Source organism: Xyrauchen texanus, chromosome 21, assembly GCF_025860055.1.
Source record: "Xyrauchen texanus isolate HMW12.3.18 chromosome 21, RBS_HiC_50CHRs, whole genome shotgun sequence".
In the NCBI taxonomy this organism is placed as follows: domain Eukaryota; kingdom Metazoa; phylum Chordata; class Actinopteri; order Cypriniformes; family Catostomidae; genus Xyrauchen; species Xyrauchen texanus.
The window spans coordinates 4,462,555-4,474,741 of record NC_068296.1 but is presented as its reverse complement, the minus strand read 5'-3'; the positions used below and the strand labels follow the sequence as shown (position 1 = coordinate 4,474,741).

At 39.3% G+C, this 12,187-nt stretch overlaps 1 protein-coding gene across 1 annotated transcript in view; it reads right to left on the bottom strand.

Annotated features, from left to right (window-relative positions):
• Positions 1-2,604: 2,604 nt before the first annotated feature.
• The window catches only part of iqsec3b (IQ motif and Sec7 domain ArfGEF 3b), a 40,592-nt gene continuing 31,009 nt past the window's right edge, over positions 2,605-12,187 (bottom strand). The window contains exons 10-15 of the mRNA XM_052152705.1: positions 11,166-11,291; positions 10,055-10,154; positions 9,771-9,929; positions 9,265-9,354; positions 9,112-9,152; positions 2,605-3,299 (exon numbers count right to left, since the gene is read on the bottom strand). Of these exons, the coding sequence (XP_052008665.1) occupies positions 2,892-3,299; positions 9,112-9,152; positions 9,265-9,354; positions 9,771-9,929; positions 10,055-10,154; positions 11,166-11,291 (924 nt within the window). The 3' untranslated portion in view covers positions 2,605-2,891. The remainder of the gene's footprint in view (positions 3,300-9,111; positions 9,153-9,264; positions 9,355-9,770; positions 9,930-10,054; positions 10,155-11,165; positions 11,292-12,187) is intronic.

Genomic DNA, 12,187 nt, shown 5'->3' with positions numbered 1-12,187 from the left:
TTATCATGCTTTTATAGAATCTGTTTTGTCATTTTCCATTTTAGTATGGTACGGTCATATATCCTTAAAGGCAAAAAATCAGCTAGACCAGATAGTAAAATGGTCTGGCCGTTTGATAGGCGAGTCAAAACCAGGAGTGGCATCACTATATGCCAAACAATTACAAAGGATGGCCCTTTCAATTTTAAATGATGACTCTCACCCTCTGCGAAATGAGTTTCAGTTATTACCGTCTGCGAGGAGGTATAAAGTCCCTAGGTGTAGAACGAAAAGATATAAAAGCAGCTTCGTAACAAATGCGATTGATATGCTTAACAAATTGTAGAGGTGTTTTTCTGATATGTACTAGGGGTCTTATGATTTTAAGACGTTAAAAAGATCATATGAAATGCTCTTGAGAGCACTTTCTTTCTTTCTTTCTTTTATGAGAGCACTTCACTAAGTTTATGAGTATTTATTTATCTGTCCTTATGTGTAGTGTAGTGTCCTGTGTTTTGTGTTTTTTGTATTGGATGCCATAGAATGTCATTGCACTGTAAAACAAATTTACCTACGGGTACAAATAAAGTAAACAACAACAACAACAACAACAGTCATATTCAAAGAGACTTATCGACTTTAGATGAGTGAATTTGACCATTGGCAATGTAACAAAACTGAGAATTAAATTTTATGCAAATGAGCAGTGATGTGCTATGGCAACTACCAATGGAAGTAAAGACATTGAAGCTCTAGTGATCCGCCTTTGGGATATTTTGCCGGAGTGGGAACGCCTACTAGAGAAAACAGTAAAGTTGACTCAATTGATGCATTGTGGTATCTGTCAGTTTAATCACTGTCAAGGTATCTTTTTATCAAAACCAATCTTTTTTATCTTTTATTTTTGCTTTTTTTATATTTCAGAAATGTATAAACAACATTTTGGAGAAAATATGAGCAGAAAACTTTGAAAGAGGGTGGTGATTTTCAGTTTGCATACAACATATGATGGCACATAATACATAATTGTAAACATTATTTTAAAGTGGTGTCTAGGAACACAAATTTGGCTTTCGCTTCACTCTTCTATCTACCCTGTTCAAAATTAATCCAAATACATCTGAATTGCACATCTATTTTAGTTCAGACCAGGGGCAACACACAACATGGGTGTTGAAAATCTAAATATATAAACACATCATTTTATTAGGAGGATATGGTGAACACGGAAAGAAACCCCCTCTTTAAAAAATGCTGTATATCTACGCACTTTAAATACTCACTTTAAGGCCACGAGGACCCAGCAATTCTACGTGTAGCTTCTTTTGAAAGACGAAAGTGAGTCTTAATACATTTTAAATTGGACTATTTGTGCTATTCTGTGAATTTTAAATAGTGTAAATGATAGATGGTAAATGAGAGTTTGGTTAAAGGAATACAGTAGTTCACCAGAGAATGAAAATTCTGGCTTTATTTACAGTACTCACCCTCATGCCTTTCCAAACCTTTTGCTGTAATTATTTTAATAGAACTCAAAAGGAGAATTTGCAATGGACGTTTATAGTGACCACGTCTGTTAAAGGGATAGTTCACCCACAAATGAAAATGCAGTCATTGTTTACTCACCCCTGTGTTGTAATAACCCTATATGACTTTCTTTCTTTTTCTTAACACAAAGGGGAAACTGTGAAAAAACATTGTGCTCAGTGATGTCATACAATGGCAGTTTATGGTGACCACCTCTTCAAGCATCAAAAGAACACAAAAGTATATTTGTTGGAGTCTAATAAATTATTCCATGAGACTCATGATTGTTATGAAAGCATACGATAAGATGTGGTGAGAAACAAACTGAAATTGAATGTATTATTTAGTGAAAATATTCACTGACTATTGATCCCCTGTTGGCGTTCATGCAGACCCCTCAGGACATTGGGGCGTTCAAGTGAAAACTTGTTTAGTTTATTTTAAAACAGGCCTGCCACAGCAATAGTGACAACCGAACACAACACAGCTGCACACAAAACACATAACAGAACTTACTAAACATGTCTGAAGAGTTTGTAGTTGAAGAATTGATGCATTTCTATGCCCAGCCTTATTTTTACAAAAACTGATTACCAAAGAAAATATACCTTTTATCAAGTGTTGTTTGCCATCAGGTTAGGACATGGTGTGATTTCTATGTTTCTGTTTGAGTTCCCGAATACTACTTCTCTGTTTTGTGTGCAGCTGTTTTGTGTTTTGTTGTCGCATTTGCTTTGGCGGACCTGTTTTTAGATAAACAAAACAAGCTTTCGATTGGATGCCCCAATGTCACGAGGGGTCTGCGTGAACTGTTGCCCTCGTGCCCTATCATGAACGCATTTTCACAAAATAATACAATCGATTTCAGTTTATTTCTCACCAAATCTTATCGTATGCTTTCATAACAATCATGAGTCTCATGCAATAATTTATTAGACTTCTTAATTACACTTTTGTGTTATTTTGAAGCTTGAAGAGGTGGTCGCCTTCAACTGCCATTGTATGACATCACTGAGAACAAAACATTTTCACAATTTCACCCTTTGTGTTAAGAAAAAGAAAGAAAGTCATATAGGGTTATAACAACACAGAGGAGAGTAAACAATGACTGAATTTGTATTTTTGGGTGAAATATACCTTTAAGCCTTAAAAAAGACAAAACAAACACAATAGATGTAGTCAGTATGATGAACCATACACTATATTCCAAATTTTCTTAAGTCATATGATAGCTTTGTGTGATGATCAGACTAAAATTTAAGTTGATAAAAACAGCAGTATACAGGTTTGAACGACATGAGGGTGAGTAAATGCTGACAGAATTAGAATTTTTTGGAGAACTATTCCATAAACTGGTGATTACACATCGATATGTGTGTATGTGCTTAGACTAGGCTGCGTGTCCCACTGGAGTACCTGCGTTGACTCAGCAGATGGCGGGGCAGTGGAGGGGTCGGAGGACAAAACTGATGTGGGTGATGATAAGGAGGTGGAGGAGGAGGGAGGGGCGGCTGCTGCTGGACACCCTCCCGCGACCTGGTGGGCGTGGAGACGGCCGATTGGATGAGGCGATGGGCGGGGTTGTGGCTGAGGAACGCCTCCACGTGGCCACGCCCGGCAGCGTCGACTACGATCACCTTTACAATCTGTTGGCACTGGATGAGGGTGTCGGGGGAGATGGTGAATGTGGAGCCAGGGGCAGGGCTAGGCAGGACGGCCAGGTGTTGCTGACCGCTGGGTGTGGCCAGAGCAGAGCTGAGTTGGTACGTTTGGAGCCTGTTGTGAATTGACACCTAGTTTAGAAACAGCCAGAAGCAGGAAGCGTTATCAGCCTGGCCTGCTGCACTCTCACGGCCCTCTGGTGCGGAAATCACGACCAGGCCATGCCACACAGCATGCAGGCGGCAAACACACAGCACAACTACACGTACAAACAGCGCAGTCGGAGTTGGTGCAAGCTATGGTACACAAATGAGCTCTTTGCTATGGGTCTCATTCTGTTAAACTTGCTTACAACGTTCAAAAGATTGTTATGCAAAATTCAAAACGTTCGGGAAACGCACTACAATGGTTGCACATTAGATTAAAATTAACAGCTTTATAATACCCATTCATTTGGGAATTGGACAACTGTGTTTTGCACTGTAGATTCAAAAGAGCCAACTCATGAGAGTCATTCATTTGGGAATCAGACCACACTGTTCGCACTTTGTTTTTGTGATGTAGATTCAAAAGAACCACTTTATTAGAGTCATTCATTCAGTCGTCTGACTCTACTGGTAGTGATGTTTTGTGCTGTAGATTAAAAAAAACAGCACATAAGAGTCATTCGGGAATCATAATACACTTGTCACGACTCAGACTCAAGAGAACTGCCTCATTAGAGTCATTTGTTTGGAAAGTGCACTACACTGGTCACACTGTAGATTCAAAAGAACCGGCTCATAAGAATAATTTGTTCGGGAACTGCACTACACTGGTCGCAAAGCAGATTCAAAAGAACGGGGGTCTTTGAGTAAAGCCAAAGTGTGTCTTTGAATACGCACATGTATTTGTACAAACATTTCAGTTTGACACACACAATGTTTCTATGGCTAGCAGCACTGATTTTTCATATACTTGGTTTCAGTTGGCTTTAAATTTTAACCTAAATTCTGAAAAATTATGTGCAAATTTATTGGCATTTGTACAATTTTACGCACAAATACATGCATACACACAGTGAGTAAATGAGGTCCATTGACTTCCTACTTGGATTATCATGATTTGGATAATGAACCTCATGTGTTTCCATTGAATACTGTGCTGGTAATCAGAGTGTTGTATTTTTATCCGTCTGTATGAAGCAGGGCTCAGACACTTGGTGGCGAGCGTCCTTATAAGATGTTGTTTAATTTGCACCTTGTCACTGATAGGCCTTGTTTGCATGTGTATATACGAGTGACATCCCCTGATCACGTACACTTGTAGCCTGTCTGCCCACATTAGCTCTGTGCTTTTAATTTCCCCCCTTGGTCTTTTTAATTAAGAATTTAAATTTTAATGAATTCCAGTGCAGGAAATATTGAAAATATTGCCATTGGTGTTTCTGAACTAATTTAATCTAATTGAACTACCTTATTACATACTTCAAAAGTCTTTCACTTGTTTCATAACATTTGAAGCTGCTTTATGCCTTCTTTTTTACTACTGACTTAAGGCCTGTTCACATGAAGTGAAAAAAAGTTTTTTTTGTATTAAATTGTTTGTTCTGAACTAGATTTTTAACGGGAACAATGAATTCCATTGACGATATTCATACCAAGTCCGACAAATCATCTGCCAACAATCCAAAGTTTTTTTTTTTACAGAGAGTGGTCCAATTTCTTTCTTCTTTGACTGCGATGAAACTGACTGACTGCTCAATCCAGCATGTTGGTGGCGCTAATCAGCTGGCAAACTTTGGGAATGGACATGCAGCCGATACCCGTCCCTAAAAATGATATACTTAAAAATAAAAAAATAGTTGTATTTAATATGTATATCAGTGTGCCTGTTATATTCTCATGGCATTAAAAATACCAGAGAGATTCGGAAATTCGTTTGCACTAAGCTCGTAGTAAACTCCCTTAAAAAGGTACGTTACCTGCAATATTTTACTGTAGACAAACGAATTGCAGAACCGCACTGCTATTTTTATTGCAATGGTAATATAACAAAGTTTTGCAATTATTAAAATAATGAAAAGACCGCGAGCCAGTATTTTCTTTTATATTATTTTTAACAAGGTTCGTACAGATTTTTGACAGATTTGGTATTTGTCTTCCACTCTGTAGTGCTCTCTGGAGCCGATTAAATTGAACATTGATTACGTATGTAACTGTAGTTCTATGACCACCAGAGCCTCCAGTCATTCGGGTCAGCGGAAAGACTCCGGAGGAGGTGATGACATGCCTGATGGGTATTTATGCACAGCCACGTCATCAACATGTCAGGAGGTGACAGCTTTTATATAAGGTTCTTGGCAAGGAAGGAGATACGAAGGTATCCACTCAGTAGTGCACTCTGGCAGTCTTCCGCCAGTCATAGAACCACGATTACACAAGTAACCAATGATTTAATTGGAGCTGAATACACAATATCCAATTTAAAGTAATTTACTTCCACAGCATAGCTAGCTTGCTAAATAAAGCTAACATATTTTCAACATATTTTTGCCGTACAAATAGTCGCGTTAAGCCTCTTAGGAACTCTGTGATTGGTTCAAGTCTACCACAGCAGACTGCTTACATCGGTAAATGCTCGAATCATGAACAAATGAGTGTGTTTACATGCACGATTTTATTTATTTATTTATTTGGATTTTCTCCCCAATTTGGCATGCCCAATTCCCATGGTGCTTTAGGTCCTCGTGGTGGCGTAGTGACTCGCCTCAATCTGGGTGACGGAGGATGAAACTCAGTTGCCTCCAGGTCTGAGACCGTCAATCTGCGCATCTTATCATGTGGCTTGTTGAGCGCGTCCACGCACATCTCACCACATGCCCCACTGAGAGCCAACCGCATTATAATGACCACGAGGAGGTTAACCAACGTGACGCTACCCATTCTAGCAACCAGGCCAATTGGTTGCTTAGGAAGCCTGACTAGACTCACCACTCCATGAATTCTAACTTGCAACTCCAAGTGTGGTAGTCAGCATCTTTATTTTCTGAGCTACCCAGGCCCCCTTACATGCACATTTTTACACTGAATATGCTTAATTAGCCGACAACGTTTATTTCAATATGTGTACAAGTGTGTACGCATGACTGCTTACATTTTTGACGTCAAAAGCAGAAAATAACCAGATGATTTAAAATCTGATTTTCGGTTGTTATCAGTGCATTGTTGTGCATGTTAACACACTCGATGTTACAACTCCACATGTGGACAACTGGTCCTGTTCGAACATGACCTCACTGGGCACTGTGTTAAATTTAGAACAAAGGCCAAATGTGTCAAAACGCTTATCAATGCACTCGCCTACGTATGTGTGCAAACATGAGTTTTAATAATTTCACCTCGCAACAACAGCAGCTGTATGCAGGGTTTAAAACACAGCAGTCAGCAGAAGACATAGTGAAGGGTGTTATGGTACAGAAGGGCAACGTGAAGGGTGTCGAAATTGATATTGGGGGTGGAAGTGCTCTTAATGCTCTGCACAAGTGGTGTTTGATTGGGAGACACCGAGGGCATGGCATCTCTGTTCTGATGGCTAGAGGGAACAGACTGTGCACAGGGGTCAAAGGGCAATGGGTGAGAAGTGAGGAGGTTATCGTTGATTCTGTAAGGAGATAGTAATAACTAAATAGCCAATACAAAATAAAAGCCATCACAAGAAGTCATGCGGTCACCACACATATGCATGCACATGCTACCCAACCTGGTCTCATAGAATCACGTTTCTATTAGGGCTGTCAATTGAATTAATTACATGATGTGCTGATTAATTAATCAAATAAAGGTAATTTAGAATTATTAAAATAATGATAAATATAAAATATATGCCTAATCGATATTATAATACCAATCGTTCAAATACATGGCATCATGTTGTGGCAACAGTCAAGTAAATCACTTTTAAGCAACACAAAAAGTGGCTTTATTTTTTTTAAAAAGTGGCCTACTTTCCTCTGCGCTACTTTTAATTGTTAGTCTAGTATTCATGCATCAGACAGACACGCCTACTAAAAGTTACACCCCCTTTAAATAACAGGCGAAGTGCTTAAGTCTTGCAACAGTTGGAGGTCACGTTCATACGTGACATCCAACTGTTTGTTGTGTTTATTTAATTAAAATGATTAAATATACAGCAAATTAAAAGTTATATTGAATATCATATCAGCAGGTGGTGACAGTGTGGAGAAATGTGATGCAAATGTAGAGGAAAAGATGCTAGTATTTGCTAAGCTAATAGGCTAACCGGTTAGCTTATGAGCTAACTAGAGAAAACAGAACAGATACATTTTTATTTTACCATTTATATCTTCAGTTTAATAATGTGATATTTTATTCTTTGTTTAATTTACACAGTTAAGACAACATGAATCATACAAGGATTGCATAGTTATTTTAGCCAACAGGATCGATTTATGATCCATGGGGGGTGTAACTTTGAGTGGGCGTGTCGTGTAGTGGTCTTGCCGAATGCAAAACACAGATACACTTGGTTACAGCTGGAGCACTGACTGCCCCCTACTGCATCAAGTTGATATATTAAGCTGAATTGCTCTGATGTTGGGAAATATTCCTTATTATGGAATTTACATACAGGTCAGGGGCATGATTACTTGCGTTAATATGATTTTTCATATATGCATATTATGTCATCTAAACACTTTTACTAATGTGCATGATTTGTAAGCCGATGCATTTTAACATTTGCATTACATAGACAACTACAGTTACAAGCTTGTTCGAGTGTGATCAAATTGTGCGGTAGCTCAACTGATGGAGCGTTGCATTTGTGATGTAAAGGACTGGGGAACGAGTCCTGAAGAGCACGTGAGTTGATAAGTGAGGGTCATAGAAGCGCCACAAAATGACGTGGTTTCTGACATTTGCTTTTTAAAATACTATCAGTTAGGTTTAAGGTTTAGGGTTGGGAGGTCGGTTTTGTTGATATAAAGCATTGATAGAGCATTAACCTTAAATGTGCACTCAGTAAGTTTTTGAATATGTCGTCTTGGACTTACACTGACACCTAGTGCCCTGGATGCAGCATCATTCAAAATCAATAGTTTTTAGTTACAGATGCCATTGTCAGGGCTGGACTGGGAAGAGAAATCGGCCCAGGATTTTACATGGCAACTGGCCCAAAATTTGAGTTAGGGGGGTTTGTTCGCTGTCCTTTTCTGCATATCGCAGCACCATTTTGTGGTCCGTTCTGCATAACGTGGCAGCTCATTTTAAGCTTATAGCAGCCCATTCGGCCCATTTCGTGGCTGACCCACCTGCCCACTCGGTTCTCCCAAAAGCCAGTCCTCCCCTGATCCATCCCAAAGTGCGTCGGCCCACTGGGAAAATGCCCGGTATGCCAGATTACCAGTCCAGCCCTGGCCATTGTAGAAATTCAACCATCAGCCATCCAAGATTAATGAAATCCCGGAGTAAAAGGATCCAATAACAGGGAGGTTATTAAGATTAAACGAGTAGTATTCAGCTGGTCATGTGATCCTAACATGGCCGCCCCCATGTGCGGACCCTCTCCGTGTAGAATAAAACAGCCTTTATACGTTAACTGATATGACTGGAGTCTTCATCTCATGTAAGCAGTCATGATTTTAGATGCGTTTCAAAATTACAATGAATTTCTGTTGAAGTAAAACGTTTTAAATGAGGAAAAAATGACTGGGTGCACCTTTAAAAACCTCATCTGTTTGGAAGAAAAAAGTAACTTGCTTTTAGTGCCACACAATGGATTTACACCTCAGAATGGCTGAAATACGTGTTAGGAGCCACGTAATAAAATTTAGCAAAAATGTTGCCACCATCATGTCATTTTCATGAGATCAGGCTGGCACAACCAGTCAAAAATTTGAACACACCTACTCATTCTTTATTTTATATATATATATACACAAACCTCTACCGTGTTGCTTCCTGTTTTGTCATAACAATCATCCCCTGCAAACCAAACAAATACACAAAATATAAAATAAAATGCCTTAATATTGTTAAAAGTGACCGTTTCTATGTGTGTGTGTGTGTGTGTGTGTGTGTGTGTGTGTGTGTGTACCTGCAGCAGAACTGGGTCCAGCATGGATGTCTAGCTGCGTGCCGTTCTTGTTCATCTGATTTCTTATGACCTGTTGTCTTTCCAGTTCCCCTGAGAGCAGCATAAAGAATTCACTTTAATCAGGGCTAAAACGCTCCCTGCAGCAGTGGCATTCAAATAACAGAGGAATACAGAGAATTCAGTTTTAGATAACCTTTACGAAATAATACATTAAAATATTCAACAACAAAAAAAGTATAATTTATTTATGTTACTCCTAAACAACTAGAAATGTGGAAAACAAGCATCGTTATATGCGCTATTCAGATAAGTGCCCACACACCTCAAATAGCCTATACACTAATGTTCTGTAATGTAGCCATTTAACGTTAATGTACCTTAAAAAATAACCAATAAATTGAAATGCCGAACTACAAGGTAAAAAATCATTTTCAAATTGTTATGATAGAGAAGGGTGGCGTTATGTCAGTGAATTAGCATGCAATACACAAACTTCGACCACTCACACTCAATACGGATTTGCTCCATCTCTGCCACCTCTGCGATGCTCTCTCTCAGGTCCTCCACAAACTTGAGCAGCTCCTCGGCGCTCTGAGAACAGAAGCTCACCACCTGCTTCTTCTCCGAAGAGAACGGAGACAATATTGTGATTCCATGAGGGTAATCTGTGATGGGAAAAAAAACATTGTACATATCTGACACTGCAAATATAGAGTAAAGTCCTGAACTGTGCTGTTTTTTGCTGCATACTGGCTATTGCAATATTGTGTTGCATTCTGTGTATTCTTACACTCATTCTCAAACAGATGGAACTGCATTCCCAGCAACCCCAAGGCCTTGCAGAACGTATACGTGGCGGCAGTCTTCTTCTTTGGACACAGCTTTAGGATCTATTTAGGTACATTTAATTGCTCAGAGGTCAGTCTTTAATAGCACAGGAGAATTAAAGGGTTAGTTCACTCAAAAATGTAAATTCTCTCATTTACTCAACGTCATGCCATTCCAGATGTGTTTGACTTTTTTTCTTTTGCTGAACACAAATTAAGATTTTTAGAAGAATATCTCAGCTCTGTAGGTCCATACAATGCAAATGGTGACCAGAAACGTCAAGCTCCAAAAATCGCATAAAGGCAGCATGAAGGTAAACCATAAGACTCCAATGCTTTAATCCATGTCTTCAGAAGGGATATGAAAGGTGTGGGTGAAAAACAGATCAATATTTAAGTCCTTTTTCACTATAAATCTCCACTTTCACTTTCGCATTCACATTCTGAAAGTGAAACTGGTGATTTATAGTAAAAAAAAGGATTTAAATATTGATCCGTTTCTCACCCAAGGTCCATCGCTTCAGAAGATATGGATTTGACCACTGGAGTCGTGTGGATTACTTTTATGCTGCCTTTATGTGATTTTTGGAGCTTGAAAGATTTGGTCACCATTCACTTGCCTTGTATGGACCTACAGAGCTTCTTAAACTCTTCATTTGTGTTCTGCTAAGAAAGAATCTAGGATGGCTTGAGGGTGAGAAAAACATTTTTCGGACTCTCGAAACATATAAAGAAAATGGTCAAATAAGAAATTATATTTTGCATACAAAAATATACACACAACAGTTACGTACATTTTCCTCCAATTTGTGACATGACAAAAATAGCCATTATGATATTCTCATAACCACAACAAGAAAATCATTGTACAGCAGCTTATTTTTTATTGTAATTTTATTATATTGGCTGTTGCGGTAATGAGAATCATCACTGAAAACGTTGGAAATTGTCAAAGTAAATCAACCAGACACGTTGTGATAATGAGAATTGGAGGGTCAAATTTGCTTAAATGTCCTGAAAATAATGTCACAATTCAAAAAATGGCCATAAACATGCATACAGTATGTCTCTCACCACTATCAGGTCATTAAAGAGGAACACCTCCCTTTGATGTGATGCTTGCTTCGGTGGTTTATTTACATCGGTGACCTCAAAGAGTCGACTGCAGCATACCAGCCTGCGATGAGGAACTGAGAGTATCTGAGGAAGAAAAGGAGAGACAGAGAAGAGAGACTGAATATCGGATGAATTTCTTTCAGAGATCAGGACGGTACAGCTTCCATCAAAAGCAGTGGAAATGAACACAAGGAAGACTGAAGCAGCAGGGACAAAGAAAGACATTAATATTTCATATGGAGGTACACCGTTTTGAAGTACTGTCATCTGAAGACCATAATTAAGAGCCACAAGAATAAGGAGCAGTTTTAGTTTCCAGTCTCTGTCTTTATAACAGAAATGTCAAAGAAATGTCAAAAAAAATTCACGCTGTTGTTAGAGTTCAGAGGTGGCAAAAATGAACGTCCAGTGAATTCCACTCATTGGCAAGGTTTTTAATTTCTATTTCTTCAATGTTAATAAAAATTCAGACTGGAACATTTTTTGAGGTCATACACTGATGAGCCAAAACATTATGACCACCTGTCTAATATGCTGTTGGTCCTATGCACTGTCAAAGCAGTGCCAACCCGCCGAGGCATGGACTCTACAAGACTCCTGAAGGTGTCCTTTGGCATCTGAGTCTCTGATGATCCTCCAAGCTTTTATCACACACCGCCTGGTATATATGTCCTGGAGGGAGGGAAGCTCACCTCCGATGATGTTTCTGGCACCACCCTTTGCAGGGCTTTGCAGTTGTGGGCGGTGCTATTGCCATACCAGGCGGTGATGCAGCCAGTCAGGATGCTCTCTACAGTACTATTGTAGAACCGTGTGAGGATGTGGTGGTTCATTTCAAACTTCCTCAGCCGTCTCAGGAAGAAGAGGCGCTGGTGAGCCTTCTTCACAACGGCCTCAGTGTGGATGGACCATGTGAGTTCCTCAGTAATGTGGACACCGAGGAACATGAAACTGCTGACTCTCTCTACCGGTGCTCCATT